At 31.8% G+C, this 20729-nt stretch overlaps 1 protein-coding gene and 1 long non-coding RNA gene across 6 annotated transcripts in view; one reads left to right on the plus strand and one right to left on the minus strand.

Moving 5' to 3' along the window:
* SCN9A (sodium voltage-gated channel alpha subunit 9) overlaps positions 1 to 20729 on the plus strand; it is a 181877-nt gene that overhangs the window by 156118 nt on the left and 5030 nt on the right. For all 5 annotated transcript variants that reach the window (XM_030795760.1, XM_030795759.1, XM_030795763.1 and 2 more), the window contains exons 25-26: positions 13543 to 13647; positions 13782 to 14052. In XM_030795760.1, the coding sequence (XP_030651620.1) occupies positions 13543 to 13647; positions 13782 to 14052 (376 nt within the window). The remainder of the gene's footprint in view (positions 1 to 13542; positions 13648 to 13781; positions 14053 to 20729) is intronic.
* Positions 1 to 20729, minus strand: part of LOC105737726 — a 241937-nt gene that overhangs the window by 82487 nt on the left and 138721 nt on the right. The window lies entirely within an intron of this gene.

Here is a 20729-nt window from a genome sequence, read left to right on the forward strand (position 1 = left end):
GCCATGTTGGTGGGTGGCACCCATTAACTCATCATTTACATTAGGTATATCTCCTAATGCTATTCCTCCCCTCTCCCGCCACCCCATTTTACATGTAAGTGAGATCACGTGGTATCTGTCTTTCTGTACCTGGCTAATTTTGCTTAGCATAACGTCCTTTAGTTTCATTCATATTGGGATGAATGACAAAATTTGTTCTTTTAAAGTTGTGTATAGTAGTCCACTGTGCATTCCTATCACATTTTCTTTATTCATTTGTCTGTTAATGGGTACAGGTTGCGTCTATGGGTTAGTGCAAAACTAATTGCGGTTTTTGCCATTACTTTTAATTGCAGCAAAAGTAATGGTAAAAACTGCAATTACATTTGCACCAACCTAATATGTCTTGGTTCTTGTAAATAATGCTGAAATGAACACGGGAGTGCAGGTATACCTTTGACATAATGATTTTAATTCCTCTAAAGGAATTAAATATGTACCACTATATACCTAGAAGTGGAATTTCTGAATTACACGGTAATTGTATTTGTTTTTGGAACTTCCATGCTATTTTTCTCAAACACCTGTACTAATTTACATTTTCACTAACAATGTATAAGGGTTCCTTTTCCCCCACATCCTCATCAACACTTGTTATCATTCATCTTTTTGATAACAGCCATTCTAAGAGGTGTGAGGTAATATTTCATTGGGATTTTAATTTGCATTTTCCTGATGATTAGAGATGTTGAGCATTTTTTAATATATCTATTGGCCATTCATATCTCTTCTTTTGAGAAATGTCTGTTCAGATTATTTGCCCATTCTACAATTGGTTTATTGATTTTCTAGGTGTTGAGTTGCTTGAGCTTTTTATGTATAATGTTGGATGTTAGCCCTTTATCAGATGTATGGTTTGCAGATATTTTATTTCAATCCATGAGCTCTCTCTCCACTCTGTTATTGTTTCGTTTGCTGTAAAGAACCTTTTTAGTTTGATCTAATTCAACTTGTCTCTTATTATCTTTTGTTACCTGTGCTTTTAGAGTCCTAGCCAAGGAATCCTTGCCCAGATAAATGTCATAGAGCTTTTCTTTTATGTTTTCTTCTAGTAGCTTTATAGTTTCATTTCTTTTATTTAAGTCTTTTACTTGTTTGGATTTTTTAAAATATGGTATTACAAAGGATCCAATTTCATTCTTTTGCATAAGGAATATTCAGTTTTCCCAACACCATTTATTGAAGAGATCGTCCTTTCCCCTATTGTTTATTCATTGCACCTTTGTTGAAAATCAATTGACTATAAATAATTGGGTTTATTTCTGGGCTTTTTATCCTTTTCCATTAGCCAATATATCTGTGTTTATGCCAATAGCATAGCTTTATATTTTGAAATGAGAGAGTATTGTGCCTCTAGCTTTGTTCTTTTTGCTCAGATTGCTTTGGCCATTTAGCGTCTTTTTTATTTTATTCAAATATTGGGATTTTTAACTATTTCTGTGAAAACTGACATTAGAATTTTGATAGGGACTACATTGAATCTGTAGATTATTTGGGGTAGGATGGACATTTTAATGATATTAATTCTTCCAACACATGAACATGAAATATATTACAATTTATTTGTGTCTTCCTCAGTTTTTTAAAATCAACTTATAGTTTTCAGTGTACAGATCTTTGACTTTCCTGGTTAAATTCACTTCAAAGTATTTTATTTATTTATTTTGATGCTGTTATAAATAGGATTAATTTCTTAATTTCTTTGTTGGATACCTCATTGTTAATGTATAGAAATGCTACTGATTTTTCTATGTTGATTTTGCAGACTGCAACTTTACTGAATTTATGTATCAGTTTTAACAGTTCTCAGTAGAGTGTTCAGGGTTTTCTACATATAAAGATCATGTCATTAGCAAACACAGATAATTTTATTTCTTGCGTTCTTACATGGATGTCTTTTATTTCTCTTTCTTGCCTAATTGCTATGGATGGGATTTCTAGTACTATGTCAAAAAGAAGTGGTAACAGTCAATATCCTTGTCTTGTTCCTGATCTTAGAAGAAAAGCTCCCAACTTTTCAGTTTTTGCATAATGTTAGCCGTGGGCTTGTCATATATGGCTTTATTTTGTTAAGGTACATTCCTTCCATATCCACTTTGTTGAGATTTTATTATGAACATATGCTGGATTTTATCAAATGCTTTGTCTGCATCTAGTAAGATGATCATATGATTTTTGTTCTTATTTTGTTAATGTAGCATATCACATTTATTGATTTATGTATGTTTAAACATATTTGCATCCCTCAGATAAATCCCAAGTAATCATGGTGAATGATGTTTTAAATGTGCTAGGGAATTCAGTTTGCTAATATTTTGTTGAGAATTTTTGTATCTACATTCATCAAGAATATTGGCCTGCAGTTTTCTTTTCTGGTAGCATACTCTTACGGTTTTCATATCAGTATAATACTGGCCTCATAAAATGAGTTTGACCTCCTTTTCAATTTTTTTGGAAGAATTTGAGAAGAATTCATATTACTTCTTTAAATAGAATTCACCAGTGACCTTTTCCTTTTTGTGGGGGGGGGATAGGAGACTTAATTTATTACTGATCTATTTTCTTTATCCCAGTATTGGTTTGTTCAGACGTAATATTTCTTGCTGATTTAGTCTTAGTAGGTTGCATGTTTCTAAAGATTAGTTCATTTCTTCTAGGTTATTCAATTTGATGGTGTATGATTGTTCACATTAATAGTTTATGATTCCTTGTATTTATGTGTTATCAGTGTTAGTCTCCCTTCTTTCATTTCAGATATTGTTTGAGTTGTCTTTTTTCCCTTGGTTAGTCTAGTTAAAGGTTTTTCAATTTTATCTTTTCAAAAAAACAACTTTTTAGTATTTGCTTTGTTTATTTCTATCCTTGTCTTTGTTATTTTCTTCCTTCTGCAAAGTTTGGGGGTATTTTGTTCTTCTTCTTTTTCTAATCTCTAAGATGTAATATTAGGTTGTTTATTTGAGATTTTCCTTCTTTCTTTAATGTAGGCATTTATTACTATAAATTTTTCTCTCAGGGCTTCTTTTTCTACATTCCATACTATTTATTATCTTGTGTTTCCACTGTCATTGATCCCAAAATATTTTCTGTTTTTCCATATAATTTCCTCTTTGACCCATTGGCTGTTCAGGAGCATGTTGTTTAATTTCCACATAATTATGAGTTGTTCAAGGTTATTCTTATTGACTTCTAGTTTCATGTCATCATGAACAGAAAAGGTACTTGATATGATTTTAATCTTAAATTTGTTAAAACTTGTTTTGTGGCCTAACATGTGATCTAACCTGGAGAATGTTGCATGTGATTTGAGAAGAAGATGTATTTTGTTGCTGTTGGATGAACTGTTCTATAAATATCTGTTAGATCTATTGGATTACAGTGTAGTTCAAGCCTTCCTCTAATAAGAGACTGCAGAAATTATGCCAGGAGCAAGCCAGGGAAGAAGCCACCCTCCTGTTCTTGGTGGTAGAGACCTTCCACCTCCTTTAAAAGAAAGTTTGTAGAGTTGGGATTGTCTCTGGAGGAAGCCAGTGAAGAAGGCATGGGGAATGTTATTCCTCTCGTTTAGGCTGAAGAAGGTTTATTCTTCATTTGCTGTGTAGATTTCCAAGTCCTGGAAGAGGCCAGAACCACAGGGAGTGGCTGGAAAACGTGCAGCCTAATGGTTTCCATGGGGAAGTTGGGAGATGGTCTGATCCCAGGAATTAAAGCTTCTGAGAGTGCTCAGGCAGTTCAAAACCCCCCATTGTTTTTTGTACTTGAGAGAAAACTCCAATGGCTTATCTCTGCCATTCCTCAAGCATGGTGATCTAAAAGCCAAGCTCTGTGTCAGGGACTATAAAAGTTGGGTTCTACAAAATGGAAAACTAAGGCAATTATGAAGATGATTTTATAATATAGTTCATATCTTCTCTCTTTCCACTCTAGAAAAAGCATTTTCTAGAAATAAATACATTTCCTCAAATTAAAAAAAAAGTTGGGTTCTATATGTGTGCTATAGTTTCTCAACCCTTGGGAAGCAGCTGCAAATTTGGTTTTCTTCCCAAATGTAAGGCGCTGTGCTCAGGGTGGGGTTAGTGCATGAGTGTCTTCCCACTTTTTCTACTCATTTTGATATGGATATTTTCTGTCCTCTGGTGTGTATGAGTTTTTCTACTGGATTCTGGGTTTCTCTGGAGAGAACTGATCCATGTGTATGTAGATGTTTAGTTGGTATGTCTGTGAGAGAGAAAAATAGTCATAAGCCTCCTATTCCACAATGTTGCTGAAGTCACTTCCTTCAAAAGCTGTAATTTTATTTTCTTACAGTGTCTTTGTCTGGCTTTGATATGAAAGTAATTCTGGCCCCATAAAATGACTTTCGAAGTGTTCTTTCCTCTTCAAAGTTTTAAGAGAGTTTGAGAAGAATTAATGTTGATTCTTCTTTAAAAGTTTGGCTAGACTTCTCCAGAGAAGCCATCTGGTCCCGTACATTTCTTTTTTGGGAGTTACTGTTATGATGATGATGATGATGATGATGATGATGATGATGATGATTTCAATTTGTCTATTCAGTTATTCTATTTCCTCATGATTCAGTCTTGGTAGGTTGTATATTTTTGGAATTTACCTATTTCTTCTAAGTTATCCAATTTGTTGGTGTATAATTGTTCATGGTAGTCTCTTTGGTCCTTCTTATTCCCATAAAATCAGTTGTAATTTCTCCTCTTTCATTTCTGGTTTTACATATTTGAGTCTTCTATATTTTTTCTTAGTTGTCTTAGCTAAGGATTTGTCTATTTTATTTTTCAAAAAAACCAACTCTTAGTTTTGTTGACTTTTTCTATTGCTTTTCTATTCTCTATTTCACTTACTTAGCTCTAATATTTATTATTTCCTTCCTTTTGCTAATGTTAGGCTTAGTTTGTTCTTTTTCTAGTTCCTAGACATGTAAGTCTATACTGTTTATATGAGATCTTTCTTTTTATAATGTAGACATGTATCTCTACAAGATTTGCTTTTATTACTGCTTTTGCTACATCTCATAAACTTTGGAAATTGTGCTTTCATTTTTGTTTGTTTCAAGATACTTTTAAATTTTCCTATTGATTTTTTTCTTTGACCCATTGCTTTTTCAAGAGAGTGTTGTTTAATTTCCAAATATTTGTGAATTTTTCAGTTTTCCTTCTATTACTGACTTCCAGTTTCATTCCATTGTGATCATAAAAGATATCTGGTATGATTTCAAACTTCTTATAGTTGTCAAAACTAACTTCATGACCTGATATGTGATCTATCCTGAGAATATTCTGTGTGCACTTGAAAAGATGGTGTATTAAGATGCTGTTGGGTAGCATATTCTGTGTGTTTGTGATCCATTTGGTCTATAGCATTGTTCAAATCCACAGTTTGTTTATAGATTCCATATCTGGCTGTTCTGTTCATTATTGCAAGTCAGGTATTGATGTATCCTACTGTTATGGTGTTGCTGCATGTTTATCCCTTCAGATCTGTCAATGATTGCTTTATGTATTTACATGCTTTGATGATGGATTCACATATATTTATAATTGTTATATCTTCTTGATGAATTAACTCTTTTATTTTATGACCTACTTTGTCTCTTGTGATGGTTTTTTATTTAAGGTCTATTTTGGCTGATATAATTACAGGGTGTCCTCTGTGTCTGTGGGTTTTACATCTGTAGATTCAGCCAATGCTGATTGAAAACACTGTATTCATGGAATGTGAAATCCACAGATACACAGGGTCAAATTTTTTTATCCACGGGTCCTGCAGGGCTGACTGTGGGACTTAAGCTTCCTCAATTTTGGCGTCCCTTGGGGTTCTGGAACCATGACCCTGTAGATACTAAAGGACAACTGTATAGCCCCATTGCTCTCTTTTGGTTACCATTCTACAAAAGCTATCTTTCTTATCAATTAACTTTCAAACTTTGTTTTCTTAAATCTGAAACAAGTATCTGGAGACAGCCTATAACTGGATGTTGTTTTCATAAATCTATGCAGCCATCGTAGGTCTTTTGATTGGGAAGTTTAATCCATTTGTATTTGAAGTAATCATTGGTAGGTAAGGATTTACTATTGCCTTTTTGTTTAATTTTTCTGTTTTGTAATGCTTTTTTCTGTCTTTTTCTCTCTTAACTGTCTTCTTTTGTGATTGGTTGATATTTTATTGTGATGTGCTATGATTTCTCTTTTTTATTTCTGTATTTTTACATGGATTTTCCTTGTGGTTATCATGAGGCAATCACAAATATCTTATAATAGTCTACTTTAAGCTGATAACAACTTAACTTCAATCATATACCAAAAATCTTCACTTTTAATACCTCCCTCACACTTTTTGTTATAAATGTCACAATTTACATCTTTTTATAATGTGTTTCTACAAACACATTTTTGTAATTTTAGTTATCCTTAATTATTTTGACATTTAACTTTTATATGAGAATTACAAATGATTTATATAATACTATTAGAGTATTACAGTATTCTCTATTTGTCTATGTATTTACCTTTACTAGTGAGATTTGTGCTTTCATATGCTCTTGTGTTGCTCTTTACCATGCTTTCGTTTCAACTTGAAGAACGCACTTTAGCATTTCCTATAAGACAAATCTAGTGGTGATGAACTCCCTCAGCATTTGTTTGTATGAGAAAGATTTTATCCTTCCTTAACTAAAGGACAGTTTTTCCAGGTATATTATTCTTGGTCAGCAGTTTTTTTCTTTAAGTATTTTGAATATATACTTTCACTTTATTTGCTCTTTTAAAGTTTCTGCTGAGAAATCTGCTGTTCATCTTATGAGAGCTCTTTTGTACATGACAATTCAGTTTTTTCTTGCTGCTTTCAAACTTCTCTTTCACTTTTGGCAATTTGATGATATTATGTCTCCAGTGGAGACTTTTTTTTCTTTTTTTCTGAGATAGAGTTTTGCCGTGTTGCTCAGGCTGGAGTGCAGTAGCATGATCTTGGCTCACTGCAACTTCCACTTCCTGGGTTCAAGCAACTCTCTCTGCCTCAGCCTCCTGAGTAGCTGGGATTATAGGCACCCACCCCCACGCCCAGCTAATTTTTGTAATTTTTGGTAGAGATGTGGTTTTGCCATGTTGGCCAGGCTGGTCTTGAACTCCTGACCTCAGGTGATCCACCCCCCTCAGCCCCCAGAAGTGCTGAGATTACAGGTGTGAGCCACCACGCCCAGCCGAGACTTCTTTAGATTTGTCCTATTTGGGATTATTTGAGTTTCCTGAATTTAGATGTTCGTATCTCTCCCCAAATTTGAACATATTTTAGCCATTTTAAAAATATTTTACACCTGTCTTCTCTTTCTGTGATTTCATAATGTATATATTGCTCCACTTAATGATGTCCCATAAATCTTCACTCATTTTTCTTTTTTATTTCTTCTTGCTCCACTGACTGGATAATTTTAAATGATCTACCTTTTTTTTTTTTTTGGTGTCCATATTTTGAGGGTTTTTTTAATTTTATTTTTTATTTTTTTATTTTTATTTTTTATTATACTTTAAGTTTTAGGGTACATGTGTACAACATGCAGGTTAGTTACATATGTATACATGTGTCATGTTGGTGTGCTGCACCCATTAACTCATCATTTAACATTAGGTATATCTCCTAATGCTATCCTTCCCCCCTCCCCCCACCCCACAACAGGCCCTGGTGTGTGATGTTCCCCTTCCTGTGTCCATGTGTTCTCGTTGTTCAATTTCCACCTATGAGTGAGAACATGCGGTGTTTGGTTTTTTGTCCTTGCGATAGTTTACTGAGAATGATGGTTTCCAGCTTCATCCATGTCCCTACAAAGGACATGAACTCATCATTTTTATGGCTGCATAGTATTCCATGGTGTATATGTGCCACATTTTCTTAATCCAGTCTATCAAATCATTGTTGGACATTTGGCTTGGTTCCAAGTCTTTGCTATTGTGAATAGTGCCGCAATAAACATACGTGTGCATGTGTCTTTATAGCAGCACGATTTATAATCCTCTGGGTATATACCCAGTAATGGGATGGCTGGGTCAAATGGTATTTCTAGTTCTAGATCCCTGAGGAATCGCCACACTGACTTCCACAATGGTTGAACTAGTTTACAGTGTAAACTAGAACTAGAACCAACAGTGTAAAAGTGTTCCTATTTCTCCACATCCTCTCCAGCACCTGTTGTTTCCCGACTTTTTAATGATCGCCATTCTAACTGGTATGAGATGGTATCTCACTGTGGTTTTGATTTGCATTTCTCTGATGGCCAGTGATGATGAGCATTTTTTCGTGTGTTTTTTAGCTGCATAAATGTCTTCTTTTGAGAAGTGTCTGTTCATATCCTTTGCCCACTTTTTGATGGGGTTGTTTGTCTTTTTCTTGGTTTGTTGATTCTCCAGTTTGATCAAGTCTGCTATTGAACGCTCTAGGGAGTTTTTTAGTTCAGTTATTGTATTCTTCAATTCCAGAGTTTTTATTGATATTTGACTTTTATTTTTTTGTGTGTGTAGTTTCTGTCCCTTCATTGATATCCTCATTGTGTTCATGTATCATTTTCCTGATTTTGTTTAGTTGTCTGTCTCTGTTCTCTGGTACTTTGCTAAACTTCATTAGGATAATTAGGATTATTTTGAATTCTTTTTTAGGCAATTTATAAATCTCTATTTCTTTAGGGTCAGTAACTGTGGATTTCTTTTATCCCTTTTTGTTGTTTCCCTAATTCTTTGTCTTCCTTGTGCTTTGCATTGGTGTCTGTGCATTGGAAGAATAGCCACCTGTCAGCCATCCGACACAATGTCACAAATGACACAAAACAGCCACCAGGATTTATGAACTGACTTTGACAGGGAAAGACCTTTGCCAATCAGCCTGGCTAGAGATACTGAGAGTCTCTCAAACAGCTAATCTACCTTCCCCTTTTCCTATGTTTGTAGCTGTATCAATTGTTCTAATCATACTGGTTCTTTCAGTGCTCCATATGAGGCAAGAGTGAAACTGGACCCTAGTGCAGCACACTGAACAGCAAGGACGTTTGATATGCTCCACTTCTCTCTCTCCCTTGAAAGTGGTATATTGATGCAAATGAATAAATTAGCCCCTAGAAAGGATGGATAAATTGTTTCAAACCAAGTAACAGGATACTGGCACAGTTATGATTGAAATGCCTGTTTGATTTGCAAGCCCATATCTTTTCCACAATGCAGTATTTCCACTTACTGCTTTGTAACTTCAATAATTTGATCAAAGCTTATGGCTCTATCAACTACCCATGCCTCTTTCTAATAACCAACCCTATTTTACTAGTTTTTCCAACTATTCATCATCCTCATAAGTACTTTTTTCACCTCTAATGATTTCATGTGAAATTAGTTTTTAATAATCTAAAACATACTACTGACTATTAGAACAAAAGTCATTAATAAGTTTGTTATAAAAAGGAAGATTACATGATATAGTTATACAAATTTATAATTACATATTTGAGCAACTATGGAGTAAATTTTAACAATAACCCCATTTCATTAATCTTATCGGAAGGTTAATAACAGCAACAGTAATAGTAACTAAAATTTAATGAAGACTTACCATGTGCCAGATATTATGCTAACTATTCTTCATGCATGACCTCAATTTATCTTCTCAGCAAACACAAATGCAGTAACTACTCTTATAATGATGAGGTGGTTTTACTTAAAGAATTAAGAAACTTCCCCAAGGACAAAAGAAAGGACTTGAACAAAGATGATCTGACACCACAAGTGAAGTCTTTATTACTGTGTAATACAGCCTCAATGTAGATTGTAACAAAAAAATTAGCCTGACTTACAGAATTCCTTCCACCTAGGTTTCAAAGGGATACATTTTGCACAAGGCCTAAATAAGCTATAGGAAAACAAAATACCTACACAAGTTTCTCTATTGAAGTAATTCATAATTTCCTATTAGTTTTATCCCATTCTTCATCATATCGAAAACTAGGTATCATTAGGGGAAAACAAAATCTATTAGTTCGATTTTCTCCTCGAAGTTGAAGTTTTCTCCTCAGTTTTTCTCCAGCTTCTTCTGTTAAGTTCTTGGTATGCTGTAATATTCAGTCCCCATTAATGAACAATAAAGGATCTGGGCTTCTCTTGATGTTGACATGAAGTCTCTCTCTCTCATACCTTGCCAGTAGGTGAGATGAATATGAAAATTACATAAAGACTGCATATTAAATAGAGGAAAGCTGAATTAAAACACTCTAAGGTGGCTGGAGATGGTGGCTCACACCTGTAATCCCAGCACTTTGGGAGGCCAAGGCTGGCAGATCACTTGAGGCCAGGAGTTCAAAACCAGACCAGCCAACATGGCAAAACCCTGTCTCTACTAAAAATACAAAAATTAGCCTGATGTGCTGGCATACACCTGTAATCCCAGCTACTTGGGAGGCTGAGACATGAGAATTACTTGAACCCAGGAGGTGGCGGTTGCAGTGAGCCAAGATGGTGGCACTGCACTCCAGCCTGTGCCTCAGAACAAGACTCCATCAAAAACAACAACAACAACAAAAGCACTCTAAGGCAGAAAGGGAAGTCTGGTTAACATTAGGTATGTGATGAATAAGAAAATTCAATATAATGGGAAGCTTCCCATTCAACAGCAAACAATTAAAAAATAAGTAAATAAGAGGAAGTTGAATATTACCAAATCCAAGAGAGTAAGGGGAAACCATAACCAGGTCATCTTTAACTCCAGCACCCTACAAGTTAAGTAATGATCTCAGAACTATAAATCCTTGAAAATAAATGCTTAATTATGTGGATTATACTAATTGATGCTGTGACTAAAAAAGGTGAAATTATAGACTAATGTAGAATATACATAAATCTGTAAAACTTAGAGCTAACTTAAGAAATTAGCAGAGAACAAAGGGAGCAACTGAAGCTTCTAGCCTCCTTTGTAAGATTTAGGCTTTTCCAGTCAAAAACCTCATTTAGATGTTATGTTATTTACTGTTGAATTTTAAAAGTTATATTTTCTTTTACATAATCAATTGGAAACTCCTTCAGTTTGGGTCTGATAATTGATGACTTCCTCAGTACCTAGAAATCTATCAATCAAACATAATGTTGACATCCAATAAAGTGTTTATGTTGAAATCCTTTATTTAGAATTAATTAAAAAGGTAGTCAAAGAGTTTCTTCAAATAGAGATATAGAAATGTATATTATCGTTTTAGTTTGTATTCATTTTTTCTGTAAAGGAATAAGGGTATATTAAAATGAATATAAAATTAATACAATTTTGGTTATTGTATGTAGCCCCTATTCTTTATTATTATACTTTAAGTTCTAGGGTACATGTGCACAACATGCAGGTTTGTTACATAGGTATACATGTACCATGTTGGTTTGCTGCACCAATGAATCATTTACATCAGGTATTTCTCCTAACATAATCCCTCTCAAAGCTCCCCACCCCCTAACAGGCCCCGGTGTGTGATGTTCTCCTCCCTGTGTCCATGTGTTCTCATTGTTCAACTCCCACTTATGAGTGAGAACATGCAGAGTTTGGCTTTCCGTCCTTGTGATATTTTGCTGAGAATGATGGTTTCCAGCTTCATGCATGTCCCTGCAAAGGACATGAACTCATCCTTTTTTATGGCTGCATAGTATTCCATGCTGTATATATGCCGCATTTTCTTTATCCAGTCCATTATTGATGGACATTTTGGTTGGTTCCAAGTCTTTGCTGTTGTGAATAGTGCTGCAATAAATATACATATGCGTGTGTCTTTATAGTAGCATGATTTATAATCCTTTGGGTATATACCCAGTAATGAGATTGCTAGGTCAAATGGTATTTCTAGTTCTAGATCCTTGAGGAATCATCACACTGTCTTCCACAATGGTTGAACTAATTTACACTCTCACCAACAGTGTAAAAGCATTGCTATTTCTCCACATCCTCTCCAACATCTGTTGTTTCGTGACTTTTTAGTGATTGCCATTCTAATTGGCATGAGATGGTATCTCATTGTGGTTTTGTGTTTCTCTGATGACCAGTGATGATGAGCATTTTTTCATGTCTGTTGGCTGCGTAAATGTCTTCTTTTGAGAAGTGCCTGTTCATATCCTTTGCCCACTTTTTGATGGAGTTGTTTGTTTTTTTCTTGTAAATTTGTTTAAGTCCTTCGTAGATTCTGGATATTAGCCCTTTGTCAGATGGATAGATTGCAAAAATTTTCTCCCATTCTGTAGGTTGTCTGTTCACTCTGATGGTAGTTTCTTTTGCTATGCAGAAGCTCTTTAGTTTAATTAGATCCTGTTTGTCTGTTTTGGCTTTTGTTGCCATTGCTTTTGGTGTTTTAGTCATGAAGTCTTTGCCCATGCCTATGTCCTGAATGGTATTGCCTAGAGTTTCTTCTAGGGTTTTTATGGCTTTAGGTCTTACATTTAAGTCTTTAATCTGTCTTGAGTTAGTTTTTGTATAAGGTGTAAGGAAGGGATCCAGTTTCAACTTTCTACATATGGCTAGCCAGTTTTCCCAGCACCATTTATTAAATAGGGAAGCCTTTCTTGTTGCTTGTTTTTGTCAGGTTTGTCAAGGATCAGATGGTTGTAGATGTGTGGTGTTATTTCTGAGGCCTCTGTTCTGTTCTATTGGTGTATGTATCTGTTTTGGTACCAGCACCATGCTATTTTGGTTACTGTAGCCTTGTAGTATAGTTTGAAGTCAGGTAGTGTGATGCCTCCAGCTTTGTTCTTTTGGCTTAGGATTGACTTGGTGATGTGGGCTCTTTTTTGGTTCCATATGAACTTTAAAGTAGTTTTTTTCCAATCCTGTGAAGAAAGTCAGTGGTAGCTTGATGAGGATAGCATTGAATTTATAAATTACCTTGGGCAGTAATGCCATTTTCATGATATTGATTCTTCCTATCCATGAGCATGGAATATTCTTCCATTTGTTTGTGCCCTCTTTTATTTCATTGAGCAGTGGTTTGTAGTTCTCCTTGAAGAGGTCCTTCACATCCCTTGTAAGTTGGATTCCTAGGTATTTTATTCTCTTTGTAGTAACTGTGAATGGGAGTTCACTCATGATTTGGCTCCCTATTCTTTATAAAAGTTCTAAATATTAGCCAAATCATCAAAGAAGATATTCATTACTTTTAATTCTTACAACTTTTCTTAGCAATAAAAGTCACAGTAAGACAGCTAGCAGATAAAAAAGATACAAGTACATAGTTTAAAACAACACTGATTAGCACACCAAAAGAAAATTGAGGCAATCTTTATTATATGTAATACAAATATTTATATATGCACATTTAACTGTGTTTGGACACCCATGTTTCTACACATACGTAATTATTTAAGATATATTTTATGTATAGCTATCATGAACATAATAAAATGTATTTTATTTCTATATTAACACATTTTAACCTATCTTAGTGATCTGTAGAAAGATGTAGACAATGATTCTGGTTTTAACTACATTTATTTTTTGTTTCTTTACCTTGGAGGTCAAGACATCTTTATGACAGAAGAACAGAAGAAATACTATAATGCAATGAAAAAGCTGGGGTCCAAGAAGCCACAAAAGCCAATTCCTCGACCAGGGGTAAAAAAATATATGTATCTTTAGCATATAGATTTTCAAATTATTTCTAATTCATTTTTAATGCACATCCTTAATTTCTAGATACTACTTGAAAAATTTACTCTGCGTTCAATATTATTCTCGTTTCTTTGCAGAACAAAATCCAAGGATGTATATTTGACCTAGTGACAAATCAAGCATTTGATATTAGTATCATGGTTCTTATCTGTCTCAACATGATAACCATGATGGTAGAAAAGGAGGGTCAAAGTCAACATATGACTGAAGTTTTATATTGGATAAATGTGGTTTTTATAATCCTTTTCACTGGAGAATGTGTGCTAAAACTGATCTCCCTCAGACACTACTACTTCACTGTAGGATGGAATATTTTTGATTTTGTGGTTGTGATTATCTCCATTGTAGGTAAGAATATTTATTATTCAGATTTTATTTTTTGAGTAAAGCTAAACTTCACTTATGCTCAAGGAATTATATTCTGTATTCTTGAATGCAAATTTACTCTTAAGTCAGTATAATGAAAGAATGAAAAAATCCTAAAAAGCAAAATGAAAATATCTGTCTCTCATACTACAGTGTTTCTGGGTTTACACTACAGGCCCCAAAGCCAAATATTTCTATCTGTTAGAAGGAAATTATACTTGTTGATATTTAGTTTCCAATATTACCTTTGCAAAGCTAGTTACCATATTTATATATAGCTGTGTCTTGAAAAAACCAATGTTGAATCTGAAATAACTTCTGTTTTTAGCACATGTGAGACTTGTCATTTGATTAATGATAATATTAATAGCCAGAATATCTGTGAATTTGTGAAAATTCTTCCAGAATTTAAAGTGAGGTTAAGGTCTCTAGAAGTGACAGTTTTATTTTTTAAGGCTTAATACTTCACAAGTGTATAAAATGCCAATCATTCTTCAACCAGCCATGGTCATGTCTGTGAATAACAGCACATGATTTTATATTTCCTAAACATTCATTGTCATGGTTGTTTTTCTATCTTCTTGGTATTTTTGTTGTTATTTTCACATATCTTGCAAAGTATTTTAGGATTGTATTTCTTTTTAGAATTATAAACTTTTAATAAAGAGAGATTATAGAGACTATTTACTATAAATTTAATCAACAGGTTATCAATCTGAAAAGGTTCAAGGTTGCATGACTTAGAATCATAAAATTAAGTGCCACATAACAGAGTAAGCATTTAAAATCAATATTTTTGGAAAAGCATATTATCACCAGAAGTCGTACCAAAATTGATATAAGAAAATGAATTAAAATTTAGGTGAGAATTTCACACTAACAAAAATAATTCTGAAAGCATTCCTATTAAGTCAGGAAAAAAAAAAAAAGAGTGTGCCTGTATCATCCCTGTTTTTAGTAGTGCTGGCCAATGCAATTAGATAAGAAAACAAAGAGGTACATATATATAAACAATGGAGCAAATGATCCTTAATATAATGACCTTCTTCATATAATGAAAGAAATTCCTCATGTAATGACCTTCTTCATATAATGAAAGAAATTCCTCATGTAATGACCTTCTTCATATAATAAAAGAGAACCAACTAAAATTCAATTAGAGTTCAAAAGGTACAAATTTTAAATTACATGTACTAACACTAATAATTATCTTACACATAAAATTAATTAGAAAATCTGATTCACAATTGCAATAAAAATAAATTATCTAATAATAACTTTATCATATGAGACTTCTGAAGAAAACTTTAGGATATAAAAGAAAGCTGAAATAATTGAAAGGATTATCATGTACTTAGATAAGCTTCTTTCATTGTAATTAAGACTTTTTAAATTTATTAATCTATAAATTCAAGGAAAATATCAATGAGAAAATATCAATGAGTCTTTTTATGTAGTGGGGGTAATAAATAGACAATAATAATATAAGTCTAAATGATTCTAAATTCATCTGGAAGAAAGTTAGGGTGACAAGAGGTGGCTTATTCTGCAAAATATTAAGACTTGTAAGATTGATGTTAAGTAAAACTGTTCAAATATAAAAGCTCAATGGGTTTGAAGAGAGTCCAAATTAAACTTTAATGTATAATTACCAATTTACTTAGTGAAAAGATCACATGAATGAAAATCTAAAGTTAAAAAAAGATTCTAGTAGGAAATATGTGGAAATAGACATAACCATATACTCTTATAGTCCTTTCTATTCATAACACAAATTTGTAAAGCAAAAAAAAAAATGAAGAAGAAATGACTGCCCAAAAAAACAAAATATTCTTTGGGGAAAAAAATCATCATAAATAAAAGGTTGAAAGACAAAAAATAGGGGAAATGTTTATGTAACAGTTAAGGCCAAGAAAGGATCAATACTTTAAATAGAAAATTGTTCTTATAAATTAATAAGAATATAGTAAAAATCCCAATAGACACATGGGCAAATACCAGACTAAGCCAAAAACAGAAGTTAAAAATAACCAATAGGGATACAAAATAACAAAACACAAGGAAAATTGTGGATTATTTTCACAAAAAATGCAAATAAATTACAATAGTAGATGTTTTCAAATGTCATGAAAATTTTTTGGTAAAAAACTATAAAGAAGAATGGTAGTACTCAATACTGGTGAACGTGTAAGGTATGAGCAATATCATATACTGCCATTAGAAATGTTAGTTAGTACAGGCTTTCTGGAGACAGGTTCAGCTATATATTGTATGTATATATACATATATAGACACACACACAATGTATACAAATACTATATACTCTATATAGTACACACATACTATATACTATATATATAGTACACACACACTACATACTATATATAGTACACACACACTATATACTATATATACAGTATATATATATAGAATGTGTGTACTATATATACAGTATATATATATAGAATGTGTGTACTATATATACAGTATATAGTATGTGTGTACTATATAGACTATATAGTATGTGTGTACTATATAGAGTATATAGTATATAGTATGTGTGTACTATATATATAGTATATAGTATATAGTATGTGTGTACTACATATAGTATATAGTATGTGTGTACATTATATACAGTATATAGTATGTGTGTACTATATATAGTATATAGTACATAGTATGTGTGTACTATATATAGTATATAGTATGTGTGTACTATATATAGTATATAGTATGTGTGTACTATATATAGTATATAGTATATAGTATGTGTGTACTACATATAGTATATAGTATGTGTGTACATTATATACAGTATATAGTATGTGTGTACTATATATAGTATATAGTATATAGTATGTGTGTACTATATATAGTATATAGTATGTGTGTACTATATATAGTATATAGTATATAGTATGTGTGTACTATATATAGTATATAGTATATAGTATGTGTGTACTATATATAGTATATAGTATGTGTGTACGATATATAGTATATGGTATGTGTGTACTATATATACAGTATATGGTATGTGTGTACTATATAGAGTATATAGTACATAGTATGTGTGTACTATATAGAGTATATAGTATATAGTATGCGTGTACTATATAGAGTATATGTGTGTACTATTATATACAGTATATAGTATGTGTGTACGATATATACAGTATATAGTATGTGTGTACGATATATAGTATATAGTATGTGTGTACTATATATAGTATATAGTATATAGTATGTGTGTACCATATATATAGAATATAGTATATAGTATGTGTGTACATTATAAACAGTATAGAGTATCTGTGTACTATATACTGTATATATAGTACACAGATACTATATACTGTAGTAGTATTATATACAGATATTATATACAGATATATAGTACACAGATACTATATACTGTAGTAGTATTATATACAGATATTATATACAGTATATAGTATCTGTGTACTATATACTGTATATATAGTATATATTATATATAGTATATAGTATATAGTATGTGTGTACTACATATAGTATATAGTATGTGTGTACATTATATACAGTATATAGTATGTGTGTACTATATATAGTATATAGTATATAGTATGTGTGTACTATATATAGTATATATGTATATATATAGTATATAGTATGTGTGTGCTATATAGTATATTCTATATATATAGTACACACATACTATATTCTATATATATAGTACACACATACTATATACTATATACTCTATATAGTACACACATACTATATTCTATATATATAGTACACACATACTATATACTGTATATATAGTACACACATTCTATATACTGTATATATAGTACACACATACTATATACTGTATATAGTGTACACACATACTATATACTCTATATAGTACACACATACCGTATACTATATTCTATATATATAGTACACACATACTATATACTATATACTCTATATAGTACACACATACTATATACTCTATATAGTACACACATACTATATACTGTATATGTAGTACACAGATACTATATACTGTATATATAGTACACACATACTATATACTGTATATGTAGTACACAGATACTATATACTGTTTATAATGTACACACATACTATATACTATATATATAGTACACACATACTATATACTATATACTCTATATAGTACACACATACTATATACTGTATATATAGTACACACATTCTATATACTGTATATATGGTACACACATACTATATACTGTATATAATGTACACACATACTATATACTGTATATAATGTACACACATACTATATACTATATATAGTACACACAATACTATATATAGTATATAGTATATACTATATATAGTACACACATACTATATACTATATACTATATATAGTATATAGTATTGTGTGTACTATATATAGTATATAGTATGTGTGTACATTATATACAGTATATAGTATGTGTGTACCATATATACAGTATATAGAATGTGTGTACTATATATACAGTATATAGTATGTGTGTACTATATAGAGTATATAGTATATAGTATGTGTGTATTATATATATGAGTATATAGTATATACTATTGTGTGTACTATATATAGTATATAGTATGTGTGTACATTATATACAGTATATAGTATGTGTGTACATTATATACAGTATATAGTATGTGTGTACCATATATACAGTATATAGAATGTGTGTACTATATATACAGTATATAGTATGTGTGTACTATATAGAGTATATAGTATGTGTGTACTATATAGAGTATATAGTATATAGTATGTGTGTACTATATATATAGAATATAGTATATAGTATGTGTGTACTATATACTGTATATATAGTACACACATACTATATACTGTATATATAGTACACACATACTATATACTGTATATGTAGTACACAGATACTATATACTGTTTATAATGTACACACATACTATATACTGTATATATAGTACACACATTCTATATACTGTATATATAGTACACACATACTATATACTGTATATAGTATACACACATACTATATACTCTATATAGTACACACATACTGTATACTATATTCTATATATATAGTACACACATACTATATACTATATACTCTATATAGTACACACATACTATATACTCTATATAGTACACACATACTATATACTGTATATATAGTACACACATTCTATATACTGTATATATGGTACACACATACTATATACTGTATATAATGTACACACATACTATATACTGTATATAATGTACACACATACTATATACTATATATAGTACACACAATACTATATACTATATACTATATATATAGTACACACATACTATATACTATATACTATATATAGTACACACATACTATATACTCTATATAGCACACACATACTATATACTGTATATATAGTACACACATACTATATACTGTATATGTAGTACACAGATACTATATACTGTATATAATATACACACATACTATATACTATATATAGTACACACATACTATATACTATATACTCTATATAGTACACACATACTATATAGTCTATATAGTATACACGTACTATATAGTATACTATATAGTACGCACATACTGTATACTCTATATAGTATACACATACTATATACTCCATATACATACTATATACTATATATACTATACACATACTATATACTATATACGGTGTACACATACTATATTCTATATGTAGTACATACTATAGTGTATACATACTATATACTATATGTAGTGTATACATACTAAATACTATGTATAGTGTATATGTACTATATACTATATATAGTATATAGTATATATAGTATATACATACTATATGCTATATATAGTATATACATGCTATATATGCTATATATGTATATACATACTATATGCTATATATAGTATATATAGTATATACATACTATATGCTATATATAGTATATATAGTATGTGTATATATATAGTACATGTGTATATATATAGTACATGTGTATATATAGTATTTGTGTGTATATATATAAATATATATATACTGTTGACCCAAGTTCTATTAATATATTATTAAAAAGTACTCATGCAATTAGGAGAACATACCTATTTAGATATTCATTTCAGTAACAAAAATGAAAACAGTATAAATGCTAGTTTTCGATTTGTGGTTATTTTGAGAGAACATTATACCACTATAATAAATTATTTTGTTGTCATTTTTATGAAACTATCTCCATGACATATAAAGTAATTAAAATAGGTTACAGGCTGGGCACCCTGGCTCACGCCTATAATCCCAGCACACTGGGAGGCCGAGGTGGGCGAAATCACTTGAAGTCAGAAGTTTGAGACCAGCCTGGCCAACATGGTGAAACCCGTCCCTACCAAAAATACAAAAATTAACCAGGTGTGGTGGCGCATGCCTGTAGTCCCAGCTACTCTGGAGGCTGAGGCTGGAGAATCATTTGATCCCGGGATGCGGAGATTGCAGTGAGCCAAGATCACGCCACTGCACTCCAGCTTTGGCGACAGAGGGAGACTCGTCTTGAAAAATAAATAAATAAATAGGTTACAAAAAAAGCTTATATAACATGAATACATTTGTTTGTGTGTGTACATGTGCTTGCACAGAAAAATGTCTGAAGTGATACT

This window comes from Nomascus leucogenys, chromosome 17 (assembly GCF_006542625.1).
Source record: "Nomascus leucogenys isolate Asia chromosome 17, Asia_NLE_v1, whole genome shotgun sequence".
NCBI classification, from domain to species: domain Eukaryota; kingdom Metazoa; phylum Chordata; class Mammalia; order Primates; family Hylobatidae; genus Nomascus; species Nomascus leucogenys.